General features: G+C 37.4%; 1 protein-coding gene across 1 annotated transcript in view; it reads left to right on the forward strand.

The window, feature by feature from the left end:
* The window catches only part of M1AP (meiosis 1 associated protein), a 97,604-nt gene that overhangs the window by 50,139 nt on the left and 26,730 nt on the right, over positions 1-20,735 (forward strand). Inside the window, exon 4 of the mRNA XM_051964312.1 lies at positions 20,283-20,456. Within this exon, the coding sequence (XP_051820272.1) occupies positions 20,283-20,456 (174 nt within the window). The remainder of the gene's footprint in view (positions 1-20,282; positions 20,457-20,735) is intronic.

The raw sequence follows: 20,735 nt of genomic DNA on the forward strand, positions 1-20,735 counted from the left end.
ATACCTCATCTAGAAACGCCAGACATATCTATTCAGGATAGTTTAAGTATAAATGAAAGGAGGAAAGGTATTTTCTCCAGATAGACACAAATAAGAAAAAGCAGTCATTTCTAGTTGGTATAGTGGATAGAATGCCAGGCCTGGAGTCAGAAAGAATTCATCTTTCTGAATTCACATCTGACCTTAGACACTTCCTATCTGTGTGACCCTGGGAAAGTCATCATAAAATGAACTGGAGAAGGAAATTCCAAGCTATTCTAGTATCTTTGCCAAGAAGACACCAAATAGGGTCACAAAGAGAGAACTACAATAACTGAACAAAAACAAAAGTCACGTAAGGGAGGAATGGGAACTGGAACAGCAAAGAGCACTCATTGTCTATGTTTCTAAACCCTGGGAACTCAGAGGAGGAACCCATCCAGCCTCCAACAGAAGCTACAAGAGGGATCACAGAGAAAAATGGTGTTTGGGCCATATGTGTATCCTACAAATGTGGATCTCTTCCCATGAATGCTTTCACTTAGATTATTTCTACAATCTCTTAATTGGTATTCCTGCCTCAAATTTCTCTGTATTCCAGTCCAGCTGACACCATACTGCCAAAATTATTTTCTTTAAGCGTGTCTTTGACCTCTAACTGCACTTATATAGCCAACTCCAGTAACTTCCCATTTGCATCTACGTTAGACTATTCTAGTTAGCTTTTAAAATCCTTGACCCCAAGCTCGCTTTCCAGACTCACTGGACATTATCTCCCTCATTCTTAGTTCTATATCAAGTAGCCTTCTCTTTTTCACTCATGACATCCCATCTCCCATTCCATACCTTTGAACTCAATGTCCCCAAAGCTTGGAATTCATTTCTTTCTTTTCTCAACTTTGGAGAGCTCTGTCTTCCTGTAAGATATAACTTAGACACCATCTTCTGCATGAGCTCTACTGTTCCTCCCAACTGCTAATTCCCTCTAAAATTATTTTATAGTGAGTTATTTATATTTGTATTGATTAATTTTGTATTTATGTCATATATATTTTTCTATGTTCTTATTATCTCCTAGAATGTAAGCTTCTTGTGAATAGAGAATTTTTCATCTTTGTATTTATATTCCCAGGACCTAATACAGTGCTCAGAACAATGATTTTTTAGCTTATTTTTAATGTTATATATGTATATTCTTTTTTTATATATTTCTATATGAGTCATCTTGGGAGAGAAAAACCATGAGAAAGAAAAAAAAAAGAAAAAAAGGTGAAAATACTGTTTCAACCCATATTCTCCATAGTTCTCTGGATGCAGATAGCTAAATCTGTCATGATTGATCATCATACAATCTTGCTGTTACTATGTACAATGTTTTCTTGGTTCTGCTCACTTCACTCAGCATCAGTTCATGTAAATCTTTACAGGCTTTTCTGAAATCAGTTTGTTCATCATTCCTTATAGAACAGTAATATCATATACTACAACTTGTTCAGCCATTCCCCAACTGATGGACATCCACTCATTTTCCAATTCTTTGTCACCTTCTTTGTCACCACAAAAAGGGCTGCTCCAAACATTTTTGCATCTGTGTCCTTTTCTCTCTTTTACAGTCTCTTTGGGATATAGATATAGTAGTGACACTGTTGGATCAAAGAGTATGCACAGTTTTATAGCCCTTTGGATATAGTTCCAAATTGCTCTCCCAGAATGATTTCAATAGTTTGAAACTTCACTAATAATGCTCAGTACATTAAAGGATACTATGTATAAGTGAAGGAAAGTTGCATCCCTAGTTTTGAGGAGAAAATAGTCTTACTATGTTGTCTTCCTTAGTAAATGCCTTTTTTAAGAGCTAATTGTATCTACTGGCTGATTGCAAATGGAAAACACACTGGAAATATGATGAGCTATGAGATTAAAAATGCAAACTCACAAAGATATACCTATACCCCAGGGTACTGACTGCTCTCTGAGAATCCAAACTATGACTTCTAGTGCAAGTTCAAGGAGTATCTAAGAGGGTAGTGTTACAAATGAATGCCTTCAATTTGAGTTAGTTTGGATTCTTGATTGACTTAAAAATAAATGTTCTAAGGGGGGATTGATAAGCTGTATTTTAGGAGTGTGATCCCATAGAGTATCTTGAATCAGATAACCCAAACTATTTGAGGTGTGAGAAAACCTGAATGACTAAAAAAATCATATTTTCTTCAACTGTAGTAGGGAAGCTCCAAGGAGTGGAGTGGATTTTAAAGGAAAGATAATGAATTTTGGTTTGGTCATCTTGAGTTTGAGGTCCATATAAATACCCTGTGTCCTAAATGTCCAGTAGATGGTTGATAATGAAGGATAGGAGAGAACTGGTAGCCGTTCACATAGAAATGATGTCTCATCAAGTGAAAGTATAAAGAGAAAAAATAATTCGAGTCAGAGCTTTGGGGCACATCCATGGTTAGTGGTTATAACATCGAGGATGACATAACAAAGTCTAACGAGTGATCAGAGACAGAAGAACAGAAAGAGTGTATCTCAAAATCCAGAGAGGAAAACTTCCATGAGAAAGGGGGGGGGCCTCACAAAATTCAAGAATGTCTAAGTGGAACTCCCTGGAAATCAACATCCAGAGATTATTGTATGGGCAAATTTACTGATTCAGTTCTACAAATGGTTATTTGCAACTATTGTGTGGCAGGCAGGCACTGAGGAAACAACAGTCCTTGCCTCCTTGCCTTCGAGGAGCTTAAATTCTGCTGGAAACAGCTAATATAGCATCCCAATTTCCAGAGATGAAGCTGTGTTATATTCTGGAGTTCTGGGAAACCAATTTAGTGTCAGCATATCACTCGCAGCTCACATATTGATTGTCCCCCTCCTTGGAGCATTGTGGCACCAAGACCAGGAAATGCTACTATACATTTAGTTCTTTTTTGGTGACTACATTAGAGGCATTTCCTTGTAATAACAAGACCCTATTAGAGTCAGTCTGACCATAGAAAGAGAGTAATGTGCATTTATTGTTTAGAACTATATAATGCAGAAAAACGCTTTCTTAGGAGTCAAACAAAAGTTATGTTTCTGTGAAATGGATACAGTACCTTTGCCCACCCAGGAGCACACTGACTCTGAATCCTCATCCTGACAGATGCAAAGACAAAACTATGATGCTCAAATCCAGGTGTTCCGATCCCTACTAGAAGCTTGACTGACTCAAATCCAAAGGCTCAGAGCTCCTCCGGCTTCTGAAAATTCTAGTCAAGTTTTTCTGAAACTCCTCTAACATCTATCCTTGAACTTCCTCCTCACCTTCTGCTTTCCTATTTGTCAGCACCCAATCCCAAAATCACAATTTGGTCTCTTCTTTTCTCTTTCCCCTGAATCAGAAACTCCACTCTCCTTTAGCCAATGCTATAAAATTGAGAATTAATCAGTGAACAAATCATATGCTGTATGGCTCTGCAATTACAAAGCCACAGATTTTAGCCCTTGTTCAGTATAAGAGATCAATGGAACTTAAGAATTTGCTGGTTCTCAAAACCATTAGCATTTGGAGTTACTGCCCTATTTGAGGTCAGTACTGTCAGTAGAAACAAGTACTTTCCTCTTTTAGTATTATTGCCTGTAATTATTTCTGGGGCCTTCTTAATGAAAATTTCCTGTACACAAAGTCCTGCTGATTCTCATCTTTGTCCATTTTTCTTCACCCCGAGTCTTTTTCTGCCTATATCCCTAAGAAGTCCTTAGAGTTTCTTTCTATCCAAGACAGTCTATTCTTAACTCAGGAACACTGGGGAACATAGGACCATAACATTTTAGAGATGGAAGGGATTTTATAAGTCCTATAGTCCTTTTCTCTGCCCCAAATAGATAAATCTCCTAATGCCCTAACCAACATGATTATCTAGTATCAACTTTAACTATCCCAAGGTAGCCACTTCTATTTTGGGAATTATTAGGAAGTTTTTCCTTAATATTGAACTGAAATCTGTTAACTTTAACTTCCATCCATTAGTTCTACATTATGGGACCATAGATAGAGAATTGGAAGGAACTGAAAAGTCCTTCTTTTTCAATCTCCTCATTTTAAAGATGAGGAAGCTGAGACCTGGAGAGGTTACACAGGTGATAAATCAGTATTCAAGGCCAGGTGCTGTGACCCCTACATTGGTACTTTCCCCACTGTGCTATAATGGAGGAACATGGAAGAGATTTGCATTCTCTTCCATGTGATGGTAATGGAAAACAATAATGTGCCTCCCAAATCTAGTTTCAGGTTAAATATCTTTATTTCCTTCAACCTTTCTTCATATGACAAAGTATCTTGTCCTCTCACCATCCTGATTTCTTGCTTCTAAATGTACTCGATGCACTTCCTAAAATGTGGTGCCCAGAATTGGCCACAGTTCTCACCATATAGTCTGAAGTAAGCCCCCCAGGTCCTAGCCTGAGAAGGAACCCAGGAGGGCCTGGGTTTTTCAGGCCCTCCACAGCCTGACTCCACCCTGACTTTTCAGCTTTCTTTTCCCACTATTGTCCCACTGACTTCTTCAGTGAAATTATTGGATTGTTAATCATTCCTAAGACACATTCCATGTTTGCATCTGTACCATTTTTCATAGATTGCCTATTTTTAGCCTAAAAGCTGTGCTCTATCAGATGGTAGCAAATTTGCAAGTAGTAAGGGGAAGTTATGCAGACAGTGAGATATATCCCCACACAGACTTCATTTGTACTTTGTAGCCAGTAAACCCTTTTTCAAAGTGAGTGAGTTATTCTAGACTTGATAAATGACTAGAGGCTTTTGGGTAGTTCATTTACATATGAAGAGGCCAGTAGAGTTAATGAATTTACTAAAGCATAGAATACCTCTTAATTTTTCACCAATTATTTGTTTATATAAGCCAACAATTTTTAAAAATCTGGGAAGACCTGAATTATTGCCTGATCACAGCCTAGAGTACACAGATAAAGGACTGGAAAGTACACTGTATGGTCACCATAAATTAGCATGAGATCTCTCACTTAGAAAACCTATCCCAGAATCCGGAATAGGTTAAACCTCTGATCTCCCAGCTTCTGCCTGAGAGATCGCAAGCTTCAGAGCTAAGGCTCTTGGGGCAAAACTGGGTGCTAAGTTTCTGCCAGCCCCAAGCTAACAATTTCTCATTTTTGTAAAAAAGCACAACAGTATTCAAGTCAAGAACTGTAGCTGAGTTTGAGACTGAAGAGGGAAAATTACACCTGCCCATCTAGGAGCAAGCCAGGGAATCCAGTGGAGAGACACATCCAGTACAAGCACCACAACTAACAGAGAAACGGTTAAAGATTCTATGGAGGAAAAAAATTACTCCAGTTTCTGAAATACTAGGAACTATAAATTATCTTTGTTATATGGATGTCCTACACATGTACCTTTCCGTCATCGTACTCTTCCCATGGGTGTTATTTCTATGAGACCATACCCCAGGCTTATAGGATGAATGTTTTCTAGCTATTGTTTTGTCTCTGATGACATTCACTAAGAGCTTATTATTTAATTTTATTTAATATTTGTATTTGCATATTAGAATATTTGTAGTTATAACTTTTTAATTATTATTAGCTGATCATATTTCCATGCACACTATACCTAGGTTCAGCCTTCCTCATCTGGGCCTCTTGGAACCTCTCTCCTTCTAGGCTCAACTCATGTTCTCCCTAGAGGCAGGAATTGATTAATTTTTTATTTTTGTATCCCCAGTAATTAATAAGTTGCTTGGCAAATTAAATTCTTAATAGAATTGATTTAAAAAACCAATTCAAATTGATTTAAACTAGCATGAATTAACTTTGTAGTTGTTAACTTTCTCAACAAAAACAAAATGCCAAGTGCTCATTTGATCAGAAAGGGTCAGTTGTAACTAATGTGTATTTGGCACTTTATTTTTGGAATTCATCATTGTTTTATTAAAAATTAAAAATGTGACTTTGCCCATTCTGCAACTCATAAATGGTCAAAGATATGAACAGACAATTTTCAGATGAAGAAATTGAAACCTTTTGTAATCATATGAAAAGCTGCTCTAAATCCCTATTGATCAGAGAAATGCAAATTAAGACAAATCTGAGATACTACTATGCACCTCTTAGATTGGCTAAGATGACAGAAAAAGATAATGACGAATGTTAGCGAGGATGTGGGAAAACTGGACACTGATGGAGTTGTGAACAGATCCAACCATTCTGGAGAGCAATTTGGAATTATGCCCAAAGAACGATCACACTGTGCTTACCCTTTGATCCAGCAGTGTTTTTACTGGGCTTATATCCCAAAGAGATCTTAAAGGAGGGAAAGGGACCTGTATGTACAAAAATGTTTGTGGCAGCCCGCTTTGTAGGGGCTAGAAACTGGAAACTAAACGGATGCCCATCAATTGGAGAATGGCTGAATAAGTTGTGGTATATGAATGTCATGGAATATTATTGTTCTATAAGAAACGATTAGCAGGATAATTTCAGACAGGCCTGGAGAGACTTACATGAACTGATGCTGAGTGAAGTGAGCAGAACCAGGAGATCATTGTATACGGCAACGACAAGAACGTACAATGATCAATTCTGATGGACATGGATCTTTTCAACAATGAGATGATTCAGGCCAGTTCCAATGATCTTGTGATGAAGAGAGTCATCTACATCCAGAGAGAGGACTGTGGAGACTGAATGTGGACCACAACATAGCATTTTCATTCTTTTTGTGATGTTTGTTTGCATTTTTTTCTCTTTTTTTTCCTTTTTGATCTAATTTTTTCTTAGCAATAAGATAATTATATAAATATGTATACATATATTGGATTTAACATATTTTAACATGTTTAACATATATTGGAATACTTGTCATCTAGGAGAGGAGGTAGGAGAAGGGGGAGAAATTTGGAATACAAGGCTATACAAGGGTCAATGTTGAAAAATCATCCATGCATATGTTTTGAAAATAAAAAGCTTCAGTTGAAAAAAGTAGCTTGCAGTTTTTCTAATAAAGGGAATTTTTCATTTAGAAAAAAAATTGAAATATAACTGAATCCAGATTTCCACTTATTTACATGAAAACATATATAGAAAATACAATCGTACATTAATGCCCTTTTTCTTGTAAATTTCAAAAGTACCACCACCACCACCAATTTTCTCTTATACATATGAAAAAGTATACACCATGAGAAGTCGAGTTTCAATGCAAACTATCCAAACGGGAATGCAAAAGGCTTTTCAAGGACTTTACACTTCTTAAACCATGTTCCGCCTGTATGTGCAAGAATGTTTGTGGCAGCCCTCTTTGTAGTGGCCAGAAACTGGAAACTGAGTGGATGTCCATCAATTGGAGAATGGCTGAATAAAATTGTGATATATGAATATTATGGAATATTATTGTTCTGTAAAAAATGACCAACAAGATGATTTCAGAGAGGTTTGGAGAGACTTACATGAACTGATGCTGAGTGAAATGAGCAGGACCAGAAGATTATTACTTACTTCAACAATACTATGTGATGACCAATTCTGATGGACGTGGCCATCCTCAGCAATGAGATGAACCAAATCAGTTCCAATGGAGCAGTAATGAACTGAACCAGCTACACCCAGTGAAAGAACTCTCGGAGATGACTAAGAACCATTTCATTGAATTCCCAATCCTTATATCTTTGTCCTTCTGCATTTTTGATTTCCTTCACAGTCTAATTATACACTATTTCAGAGTCCGATTCCTTTTGTACAGCAAAATAACGGTTTGGACATTGTATTTAATTTATACTTTAACATATTTTACATGTATTGGACAACCTGCCATCTGGGGCAGGGGGTGGAGGAAGGAGGGGAAAAATTGGAACAAAAGATTTAGCAATTGTCAATGCTGTAAAATTACTCATGCATATAGCTTGTAAATAAAAAGCTATAAAAATTTTAAAAATAAAAATAAAAAACCATGTCCCATTTTTGGACAATAAATGAGAGAAATTTTTCAGGGTTTCCTTGTGCATGGAGCCCGGGAATTGCGTTTCAGCATCCGCGCTTTTGAAGCAGAGCTATCTGTCACCGCTAGAGGGCGAGCGAAGGCCAGGAGCCGCTGCCGGCTTTCTAGGTACTCCCGGGCGCACGGTCCCTGCGCTTCACCTCCGTCCGCCACATCTCCAGCTCTCGCTTCCGGAGCCCTTCTGTGGCGCCTTTGTACGGTCTGACCCAAGGGGAGTCCAGCGGGGCCGAGCTGGCAAGCCAGGAAGCACCGCCCCTCTGGCCCGCAGCGGGGCTATTTCCAGCGGCAATATTTTCCTACTGAATCAGCCCAGCCCTTTTTTGAAAGGCAACAAACCCTTCTATACCGAAGGCGGAGGTGGGCGTGGGGAGGAGCCAAGACCAACCGGCTCATTGAGAAGAGAGGGTATATTCATAAACTAAGGGAAGAAGCCGCTTTTTCAGAGTAACAAATCAAAGGCAATTTAATACAAACGGGATCAGGAAGGTAACGGAGGTGGATTATAGCTTCCTTAAAGAGGGGACTTTTTGGCCTAGTTTTAACCGGCAGTGAATGGTGAAGAGCCAGGTCGAGGGTCCTGAAGGACCTTGGGGAAGCTCCCCACTCCCCACCCCTTGCAAAAACTTTTCACCTTGAATTTCACAAGCATCTTACACTTCTTTGATTGATTTAAAATGTATTATATTTGTGTATATATATAGATATATACAGATACATACCTTATCTCCCTATTAATCTGTGAACCTCAAGAAGGCAGAAATTCTAATATCCAAACTTTATTTCTTCCCCAATCGTGAACGCAGTGTTTTGCCCAGTGTAGATATTCACTCTAATAAGCATCTCTGGTAACTGTGCTAGGGGCTAGAGATACAAAGACAAAATGAGACAGTCCCCACCCTCAAGTTCCCTCTCCCTTTATTTGAGGGGAAACTACATGTATACAAAGATACAAAATACCACATATAAATATGTGTGTGTGTGTGTACACACACACACTTCAGGGATCAGTAAATAGAGCACTGGGCTTGGAGTCAGGAACACTCGAGTTCCAGTTAGGCCTCAGTCACTTTTTAGCTCTGTGACCCTGGACAAATAAATTAACTTGTTTGCTTCAGATTTCATCTGTTAAATAGGGATAATCATAGTCCCTACCTTCCAGAGTTATTGTGAGGATAAAATGAGATAATGATTGTAAAGTGCTTAGCAAAGTACTTGACATATAGTAAACTATATAATACTAGCTTGCTTTTTTTTTTTTTTTTTTTTTTTTTTTTTTGGTACGAGATAGCTCTTGAGTTGTTCTTTGAAAGAAAAAGGGCTTTTACCAAACAGAAGTGAGTAGTGAAGGCATTCCAGACAAGGGGAACAGGCTGAACAACGGTGTAGAGGCAGGAGAGGGGATTCTGTGTCCTGAGGATATATGAAGGACAGGTTAGGGAATGTAGAAGACATGTTCTGGTTAGTGAACATGGAAAAGAAGAGTGAAGTAAGATTGTAATGGTCTTTAATTGTCAAATAGAGGGTAGGGATGGGTTTCTATAAACGGGAGTTGTTACTCTTCACATTCCTGAGAAGAAAGACTTGATTGCAACGTGTCCCATCACTTTAGGGAAATAACATGATGCAGGGGTACATAGTCCAAATCAGAAAATCCAAGTTCAGTGACTTTGGGCTTATTTCTTTTCTGAACCTTCATTTCCTAAAAGGAGGAGCCCCTTATTAGATATTATTATTATTATTATTATTATTATTATTATTATTATTGTATTATTAGATAAACTCTCAGACTCTGAAATTTTATGATTTCAAACAAATCTTCCTTTGGAAATGACTCCTTAATTCTCATCTTATCATCTTATTGCTCTAACGTTGGGCTCTAGATGGAGAGAATTAGAATAACGCCATGTACCTGTCGTGTGTGTTTGTCAGCTCAGCAGCACTAGCATGGTACTTTACACATAGTAGCTATTCTCAGTTCTTGAGTGAATGAAACCTCTCTTCCATCAGTGTTCGTAGGGAAACGGGGAGGGAAGCTTGGCCAAGGCACTCTAATGCAACCCAGTGAAATAGGAATGTGTTTCAAGAAACTTCCTCAAGCATGGAATAAGTAAGCTTCGTGTAAATCGTGCCACATAAAGTTGCCCCTCTTTCCACTGCCAGCCCAGCCCCTCCCCATGCTGAGTCCCAGACCCTTGAACTGAAGCTCCATTGTTCCATATTGGGAATTTGCTGTCCGTGGTCCATGATACCACTGCAGGCTTTTCCTCAGGAATGTGTCTCCAAAAATAAACCATTAAAGCTTTCACCAGTCTTTCCCTCTGGGTCTGTGAGTCAGTTACAGCATTAATCATTGGACAGGCCAGATTCTCTCAAATGCCAGTGGGCATGGCTTTAGCACTTAGTAAAGCTATTTCGGAATGGACTCACATGACTGAGAAAAAGAAAGCTTTTCTTCTCTTTTGATTCAGCTATTTGTTACATTGTGCTTAAAACCTAGTCATTCCTTGGTCCGTGGAACCAATATTCCATCCAATCTGCAGCCCATTTCCTGACTTATTAATGAAATCTCAGTTTCTCTTTAGCTTGTTCCTTACTTGCTGTTGACTTTCTTATCCTCAATTCTACTGCTAATGCACTCATATTCCAATTTACCTCAGTCCTTATTCCTCAGTCACAAATCCTCATCCTCTATAACCCTGCCTTTGTCTTACAACTCCAGCTCTGGTTCTGTGTCCAAGCCTCCACCCCTCGGGTCTTTACCACTGCACCGAAGATACTCTCTTTCCTTCCTTCCCCGTGTTAACTGTTTGGGGATTGCCTGGTTCCTTGTCCCTTTATCCTATTGGAGACCTTGCCCTTCCAAACCTCAGCTTTGGATTATTCCCACCATTGATTTTCTTCACACCCATTCCCTTGCTGCTGAATAGAGTTGAAGAAAAATTACAAAAGTCATGTTGACTGGGTCCACTGCAAGTTTATATTACATCATCTCAACTGGGATGATCTACAATCATCCCTTTGACAAAGGCAAACCTTTTACACCTCCCTAACTGAATTACCATTACACTTTATAATACTGTGGCTTTTCCAACCCTTTTTAAAAAATCCTTCCTCAAACTTCCCACAGTTCTCCCTCCCTCTTTCCTCTCTGCTGAGAACCTTGTATCCTATTTGACTAAAAAAATTGAGATCTTCCCCAAGACTTGCATTTTCTCCTTATCTCAGATCATCCTGATGCTTTCTGCCTCTATCTTCTTTTATCCCTATTTGTTTTATTAAGCTTTTTATTTTCAAAACATATACATAATTTTCAACATTCACTCTTGCAAACCTTGTGTTCCAAATTTTTCTCCCTTCTCCTAGAATAATATATTTAATACATGTTAAACATGTACATTTCTTCTATACATTCTTCCACAATTATCACAAGAAAAATCATATCAAAAAGTTAAACAAAATGAAAACAAAAACAAAATGCAAGCAAACAGCAATAAAAAAGAGTGGAAATAATATGTTGTGATCCACACTCAGTTCCCATAGTCCTCTCTCTGGGTGCAGATGGCTCTCTCCATCACAAATCCATTGGAACTGACCTCAATCACCTCCCTGTTGAAAAGAGCCACTTCCATCAGAATTGATCATTGTATAATCTTGCTGTTGCTGTGTACAACAATCTCCTGGGTCTGTTCACTTCACTCATCATCAGTTCATATAGGTCTCTCCAGGCCTCTCTGAAATCATCCTGCTTTTCATCCCTGTTTCACATGAGGAGGTGGTCCTTTCCTTATCAAGGCACAAACCCCTATACCTGCAGAAATGGTCCCAATTCCACCCTGTCTTCTCCATAGCAGGTTCTCCCCTTATCATTCCATTGGCCAACCATCCCTGTCTCCTTTCAATTTAGGACTACTTGCAGTTTCTCTACTGCCTGTAAACATGCCTATATGTCCCTGATCTTCAAACAAAACAAAACAAAACAAAACACAATTGTTCTGTCCACCCTTGCTAGCTATCATCCTTTACCTCTCTTCCTTTTTCTGGGCAAACTTCTGAAGAAAACTATCTACAGTAGATGACTCTACCTGCTTTTCCCTCCATCTCTTCTTAACTTTCAACATTCTATCTTCTGATCTCATTAGTTAATCCAAACTGCTCTTTCCAAAGTACAAATAATCTCTCATTTTCCAAGTTAAATGGCCTTTTCTCGGCCCTCATCTTCATGATATCTCTGCAGCTTTGGACACTATAATCATCTTCTTCTCCCTGAAACTCTCTTCTCCCTAAGTTTTCTTGATCCTACTTTTTCCTGGCTACTGCCCCTTCCTGTCTCTCATTTGCTGTCACATTCAATAACAGTAGGGATTCTCCAAGGCTCTGTCCTGGGCCCTTATTTTCCTTGTTGGTCTCTCATTAGTTCCCACAGTTTCAATCACCATCTCTATGAAGATGTCTCTCAGATCTATTTGTCCCTAACCTGCAGTCCTTGCATCCGCAACTGCCTATTAGATATCTCCAAGTGATTTCCTACAAATATCTTAATATGTCTGAAACTAAAACTTTTGTCTTTGTCTTTCCCTTGAAACTCTCCTTTCTTCTTAACTTGTCTTATTACTGCTAAAGCCCTCACCATCCTCCCACTCTTTCATTCTGAATATTTTTCTCAATTCTTTATTCTCTCTCCACCTAACACCCCCTCTCCGTCCAATCAGTGGTCAAGTCCTTTCCTTTCAACTTTCTTAACATCTCCGATATGTGCTTCCTTTTTTCCTCTGACACTGCCATCACTCTAGTGCAAATCCTTATCACCTTATGCTTGGACTGTCACAGTAGCTGCTGGTGGATCCACCTGTTTCAAATATTTCTCTTCTTCACTCAGCTGTCAAACTGATCTTCCTAAAATGTAGTTCTGGAAAATATCATGACATAAACTCTAGTGGCTGCTTATTATCTCCAAGATCAAATATAAAATCCTCTGCTTGACTTTTAAAATCCTTAATAATCCAGGTCTTCCCTACATTTCTAGAATTCTTACTTTCCCTCTCCCCTCCCACTCTAAAATCCAATGATACTGTTCTCCTGGCTGTTCCTTGAACAAGATACTCCATCTTCAGATTCCAGCATTTTCTCTGGCTGTCCCCCAAGGTTGTAATTTTCTCCCTCTTCATTCCATCCTTGGGACTTCCCTGTCTCAATTAAAAGACCTACCTTCTGTAAGAAATCTTTCCTGGACTTCTTTTTCTATTTTTTGTTCATTATCTCCTCTGTTGGACTGTTGCGTCTTGAAAATAATTTTTGTGATTCTACTACAATTTACCCTGTATCTGCAACATAGTAGGTGGTGGAGCTGTTAATTGAGAAAACATTTCAGCAGCAAATTTCTCTGATAAAGGTCTAATATCCAAGGCATAGAGGGTACTGATTCAAATACATAACAACAGCCATTTCTCAGTAGATAAATGATCAAAAGATATGAGCAGGTAGTTCCCAAAGGAACATTTTTGCCAACATGTGAAAAGTTATATGAAAAAATATTCTTCCAACCACTGATAATAAGATAAATGTCCATTAAAGCTACTAGGAGCTTCCATCTCACATCCATCAGATTGACAAAGAAATAACAAAAGGAAAATTGTAACCACTAGAAGGGATATAGGAAGGTGGGCTCAGAAATACACTATCAGTGGATCTAATGAACTGAGAGAGATAAAATGAGAACTAGGAAAACAACTTAAACTATGACTGCAACTTTTAAAAAATAGCTACTTCGATTAAGGCAACTCCGAGGTACTACCTTATATATATCAGATTGGCTAATATGACTGAAAAGGAAAATAATAAATATTGGAGGGGATGTGGAAAAATTGGAACAGTAATACACTGTTGGTAGAGTTAGTAACTGATCCAACCATTCTGGAGAACAATTTGGAACTATGCCAAAAATTATAAAACCATGCACACACTTTAATCCAGCTATATACCACTGTTAGATCTGTATCTCAAAGTGAGAGAAAAAAAGATTGTGGGGGGAGGACCTATTTGTATAAAATCTTTATAGCACTTCTTTTTGTGGTGGCAAAGAATTGGAAATTGAGGAGATAGTCATCAATTGGGAATGACTTGGCTAATCTCAGCAATACAATGATCTAAGAAAATTCCAAAGAACTCATGAAGAAAAATGCTCTCCACATCCAAAGAAAAAACAAATGGAGTCTGAGTGCAGATCTAAGTATACTATTTTTTGCTTTCTGTATTTTTTGCATTTTTTCCTCCTTTTAGTGTGTTTCTTCTTTCACAAAATGACTAATATAAAAATATGTTTTACATGACTCTATATATATAACCTAAATCAAATGGCTTACTGTTTCAGGGGAGGGGGAAGAGTTAAGGGAAAGAGAATATTTGGAACTCAAAAAAAAAATTAAATGAATGTTAAAAATTGCCTTTACGTGTGGGGGAAAAGAAAATGTTTTTTTTTTTTTTCAGAAAAAAAGCTACTTTGAAAGATTTGAGAGCTCTGGCCCCTATAGTGCAGAGGATCAATGATAAGACATGCTTCCCATCTCCAAACAAATAACTGATGAACTAGTAATGCTGAATGAGAATTAAATTTTTCTATATGATAAATATGTGAATTATGGTTTTTGTAGCTATGCTTATTACAAAGATTTTTTTGGTTTGATTTCTTTTGGGGGGGAAAAATAAAGCTATAGATTTGTTGTTATTATTGATCAGTAGTTTCAGTCTGGTCTGACTTTGTGTCCCCATTTGGAATTTTTTTGGCAAAGATGCTGAAGTGGTTTGTATTTCTTTCTCCAGCTCATTTTACAGTTGGGGAAATTGAGGCAAACAGGGTGAAATGACTTAACTAACATTGTCTGAGACCAGATTTGAACTTAGAAAGATGAGCCTTCCTGACTCAAGCCCAGTGTATATATTATGTGGACACCTAGCTGGCCTAGAGCTATAGATAGAGATTCCCTACCTTCCCACCCTACCCCAAAAAAGGAAGAAGTAAAGAAGAGTATCATTGAAGCATTTGAAAGCATATAAAAGGAGTCTTAAAGAGCAACTTGAATGAGAATGAACTTGCTCAATGAATTTATTATATACTTTTTAAAAAAAAAAGGTCTGAAATGTTATATGCATTCCTCCTTATACTAGACAGAGTGCCTAGAAAGCCATTTCATATGTCTCCCCTCTGACTTCTGGGAAACCCTGAGGAGCTGGGGGTGTTCTTCTGGAACTGCAGTTCATAAAATTCCCCCTGAGAGTGAGCATGTCATTGATTCTCAATTGATATCAGTAAACTAGCTAAACTTTTAAAAATGGATATTTATCAAGGTAATCCAGTAAGAATAGTTGGTACAAAATATCCCACCACACCCCTCACCAAAAGTCAGAGACTCCCCTCCCACAAGTCTTTGCAAAGTCCAAGAGCTAGTCAGCGCCACTTTAGAGCATAGAATATGGCAAAAAGATATGGCCTCCTTCAGGAGGCCCATACAAAGCACCTCTTCAGAATGGTATAGCTTTGGGCTAGACCCCTTAGAATCCTAAAACTGACTTTTCCTTCTCATTTACTTGAACCTCCAATCTAATTGATGCTCTCAACTCTGCCCTTGCATTGGCTCAATTTCTCAAAACTGATCCTGAATATACTATAACATATTTAACATATATAGGACTGCTTGCCATCTTGGGGGGGGGAGGGAAGGAGGGAGGGGAAAAAACGAAACATAAGTGATTGCAAGGGATAATGTCGTGTAAAAATTATCCTGGCATGGATTCTGTCAATACAAAGTTATTATTAAATAAAATAAAATTAAAAAAAAAAAAACAACTGATCCTGAAAGTATCTAGGGGGCCCAAAGATGGAATTATGGGAAGAGCTCAACTAGAATGCATCAAGTACTGACTATCAATTTATTGCCCTAGTAATTTACAGTGATTAAAATTCTTTCACTTGTAGCTTTCCACTAGTACTCATGGCTACATTGATATTTTACACAAATAATAGTAAATTACATTAAGTGTTTCTACTAGAAGTATTGAGAAGATTAAAATTCTTTCACTTGTAGCTTTCCAGTAGTACTCATGGCTACATTGATGTTTTACATAAGGAATAGTAGATTACATTGTTTAAGTGTTTCTACCAGAAGTATTGAGAAGGCTGAGGCTGTTGTTTTGTTGGGAACAATTTGATGGCAGCTTTCCTGTGTGATAGTTGATTTAAGAAAACATTGTATCATTATGTATTTAAATGACAGTGTATCCTTTGTTGAATAATCATTGTAGACTTTATATACTTTGTACTTTGTATACACTATAACTTCATGGGGCAGCTAGATAGAGCAGTGGACAGATCACTAGCCCTGGAATCAGGAGGAGGACTAGAGTATTTATGAAGTTGATTTTTAGAACCCAAGTTTAAGAGTCATTTATACCTGTTAAATTTCATCACTAGAATCAGACCCATTGTTCTAGTCTGTTGATACTTTTTTTGGGATCCTGATTCTGTCATTCAGTATGTTAGTTATCCTTTCCAGCCTAGAGCTCTGAGTTCTCATTAATGTGATCTCATCTTAGGCATCACCCTAAAAAGTTCCTTTCTCTTCAGCTCATATTATTTGTGTCCAGAGTTTATTCTCAGAAATCTGCATATATAGTTTATAGCTCAATCACCACTGATGTGGGTGATAGGACCCTCAGTATCTCTATAAGCTTTCAGGACATTAAAGGTATTATCAGATTTTGGATAGACTCTGTTTCATCCCAAATAAAATGTACAAAATACAAAGGACTAACAAAAATCCATAAATAAATGCAGAAAACACATAAAGGATTTGCAAGAGCTCACAAGTAATAAAAGCAGGTGTCCTCTCTCTGGTGGGCCCCACCTTCCCATACAATTCCCCTTATGATCTTACTGTCACTGGGTAGTTTGGACTCTTCCCAGAAAGGAAATATACTTTGGGGAAGCTAAGCAGGCAAAGCCACAACACTACAAGTCTCTCTTCCATTTCATAGACAGTCTTGAAGATTTATATTCCTGAGGGATAGAAACCCCAATATCTCAGGTCTTTTATCTCCCCCCATGCTCTCCTTTTAACTCGGGCCAAATGGATAATCTTTTTTTTTTTTCAAAGCAGCACAGTCCTTAGGAAGTTGCCCTTTCTTGAATAAAAGCCCAGGACCTGAATTTTTGGTCTTCAGGTGCTATTCAGAAGCCATTAATCTCTATAGTTAATGATGCCTGAGAATTATTCATTCTCTCTCTTGTAGAGGGCCAGAACTTTGGAGAAGTATACTTGAAATAAGAATATTTACAACAACGTGTTAATTCAGTGGAATGGATGAGATGATGGTTCACCAGTACTTAGTATGGTGATATAATAGTTCTCTAGCTCACACATATTCAGTATGCTGTAATGATGTAATTGTAATAGGTTATTTAAGGACTGAGAAGAACTGGAAAAGAGACATTCTATCTTTAACAAGTCTCATGGTGGCTATCCTGCCACCTTCACTAAGACCAAAGATTCAGGCTGATCCCAAGATCCTCCAGAAAGCTTGCCTGGATATTACACTCTCTCTCTCTCTCTCTCTCTCTCTCTCTCTCTCTCTCTCTCTCTCTCTCTCTCTCTCTTAAAAACTGAATTTCAGTAGCACACGACATAGGAAATCTCCCTGAGAGAAATCCCAGCAGGCTAAATTCCTGGATTCCTGAATTTAGATTATTTTGTAAGACAACCCTAAATCTGTATCTACCCATGAAATCACCCATCTCTAGCCAAATGAATGAATGCCTGGATTCTGCCTTCTCTGGCTAACGGCCAGATTCTGATACTAACGTAAAAAAAGGTGGTTTTTTTTTTTTTTTGGTAAATCATTTTCAGAATTAACATTATTGAAGAAATTCTCCTATCCCATGCAAAAAGCACATGCCTCCTTCTGCCATGGCACAAAGTTATCATTAACAACCTCTTGGGAACAGAACTATTAGGCTATCTCTCCAGAGATAACAGAAGGGGGAAAGGCAAATTGCAGTTTTAAGTGGTCTGTCATCTCTCTAATAGGCCAGAGTAAAAGAGATGGCTCCAAAATAATTCATCAACTAAAAATGGGGCCCTACTAAGTTATCTTAGTAACAACTCTAAGGCTCTAGGGATGGTTCCAAACCAAACAATTCATTTTGGAGTAACCTCATTCACTGAAACCCAAGCAAATCTCTTTCATCCTCTAAATGAGATCCCAGTAGATGTGTCCACTCTGTATAAAGAAATGAAATCAAAAGTTTCAAAGGGTTACCTCCCTATAAACTCATTGAGTTGAATGAAGAACTCCCTGATCAATCCAGTTGTTTGCAAATCTAATAAATATATGTGATATATTTAACATGTATAGGACTGCTTGTCATCTAGGGGAGGGAGTGAAAGGAAGGAGGGGAAAAGTCAGAACAGAAGTGAGTACAAGGGATAATGTTGTAAAAAATTACCCTGGCATGGGTTCTGTCAATAAAAAGTTATAATTATTTTTTTTAATTTTTAAAAATCTAATAAGTATACAATCCAAGCCTTTATGCAAATCACTAATAAAAGGAAATATTATATACCACAAGATCCAGTACAGATCTCTGAGACATTCAACTAGAGACCTCCTTCCAAAATGACATTAATCCATCTATGACTACTCTTCAGTTTAGCCATTCAACCAGTTCTGAATCTTCTTAACTATGTCTAGTCCTTCTTCCTCTCTGTCATATCCATAAGAATTATATAAGAAGCTTTTGTCAAATGGAAAATGGAAAGTTAGAGGATTGCATATGAAATCCTTTGTCATTTACCGACTGTATACTTTGTCAAAAACTGGGCAAACTGTATCTATAACATTCATTAAACCCACTGATGTATATTTCTGGACAGGCACAATGCAGGAATTTGTTTTGCCTGACAATACGTAGTATTACAAGGGTAATAATTTTCTGATTGAGAATGTGTGAGAGGGAAAGAAAATAAATGCTGGTCAACTAGAAATTAAAGTAAACTGAATTTTCAAAAGTTTCAAAAAAATTTAAGTGAAATCCATTCTGGAATTTTGCCAAAAATACAGAGTTTATAGGCTTATAGATTGTAATCTCCACCTACCATTATTGGTTTCTTTCTTTCTTTTTTTTAATCAAGACAACCTTTGCCCTTTTCTAGATCCACAATACTTCTCTCTTCCTCCATAATATTTCAAAGACCAAAGCTTACAATGTCTCAGCAATCATATCTACCATTTCTTTCAGTGTCTTGGGATGTAGTTCACTGGGGCCTACTGACTTGAATTAATCTGATAGAAGTGAATCAGGCAGAAATATATATATATACATATATATATATATATATATATATATATATATAAACAATTTTTGAAAAGCAGAGGAGAATTGAAGGAGCTCCCTTTCTTTTTTAGCTCAGTGTTAAGCTACATGTTATTAAGAATAGGAGTGGAGATACCTCTACCAAGACATACTAGATGCTATATAATATTTATTTCCATCCCTTTCCTTTCTCTAAGAGGTTGAAGATTTGAGGAAAGTGGAAAAGGCTTGGGATTGTCATTGTGGTGAATGACATGGAATACCAATGAGGCTGAATCAATATTTTAACAACATTTTTATCCATTTAATATCTAGCATAGTCCTTTCACATAGTAGATATTCATTGAAAGAAATCAGTACTGTCTTATCCATGAAAAATCCCCTTACTACTGCAGCCCTTGTCTTCTGCTGCTCTTCTTTTGTCCATTCCTATATTACTTGTAACATGTACTACACAATTTAGCATATAATTATAAACTGTCATATCTGATTCTCAACTAGATTATAAGACCTTAAGGACCCAGATATTGTCTTTTCTTCCTTTGCAGTCCCCCACAATATCTAGTGCATATTAGTTTGATTTTTTCCAGATAATTTTTCTTTATGACTATCAGAATTATGTTCCAATATACCCACCCATTGATTGGAAAAATTTGAACAAACCCCAACAAACCTTAAAGCAACTGTATCTCAAGAAGTACTTACTGACATAACTGCCAACGCTTTTTTTATGTGCACATTGCTGACTGTATAGAAAGTCTTAGCAAAAGATAGGTTAACTAATTGTTGAATATGGGAAGCTATACAAATAAAAAGTAATCATTTGTCTCCTTAGATCACATACTGAGCAAGCATTTTGATTTGTGTTTTCTGTTATCTTATATGAGAGACTTAGAAAATGAATTTGAAAATTATTTCTATCTCTTACAGAGTGTTCCATTCTGGGAACTGAGATTGACCTTCAGATCATTGAAAATGACACTGTGAGCATAGAGAGTTTCTTCAAAGCTTGGCTACAAAACAGTGGGACAGACCAAGAGCATCTCCATCTCCTCCTTCCTTCACAACGTTTCAGCAGCTTCTCCAGTGTCAAATTGGAACCAAGTACAGTATCCTCAGTATATATACAAGAAAAGAATAATATAGAATGATATAGTATAGTATAGAACTATAGTTCTATACTAGTAAGAATAGTATAGAACTCATGGTGAACAATAGGAAAAAATGGCTAGCAAATGGCATAGTTGAGAATGGGAGATTCCAGTGCATCAAAAGTTCAGATTATTAGTAGTATATATCAGTATATATCACTTATATAGCTTACCAATTGAAAAAGATTTATAAAGAAAATAATCACTTCATAAATCATTAAGTGTTATATTA

This window comes from Antechinus flavipes, chromosome 6, assembly GCF_016432865.1.
Source record: "Antechinus flavipes isolate AdamAnt ecotype Samford, QLD, Australia chromosome 6, AdamAnt_v2, whole genome shotgun sequence".
Classification (NCBI taxonomy): domain Eukaryota; kingdom Metazoa; phylum Chordata; class Mammalia; order Dasyuromorphia; family Dasyuridae; genus Antechinus; species Antechinus flavipes.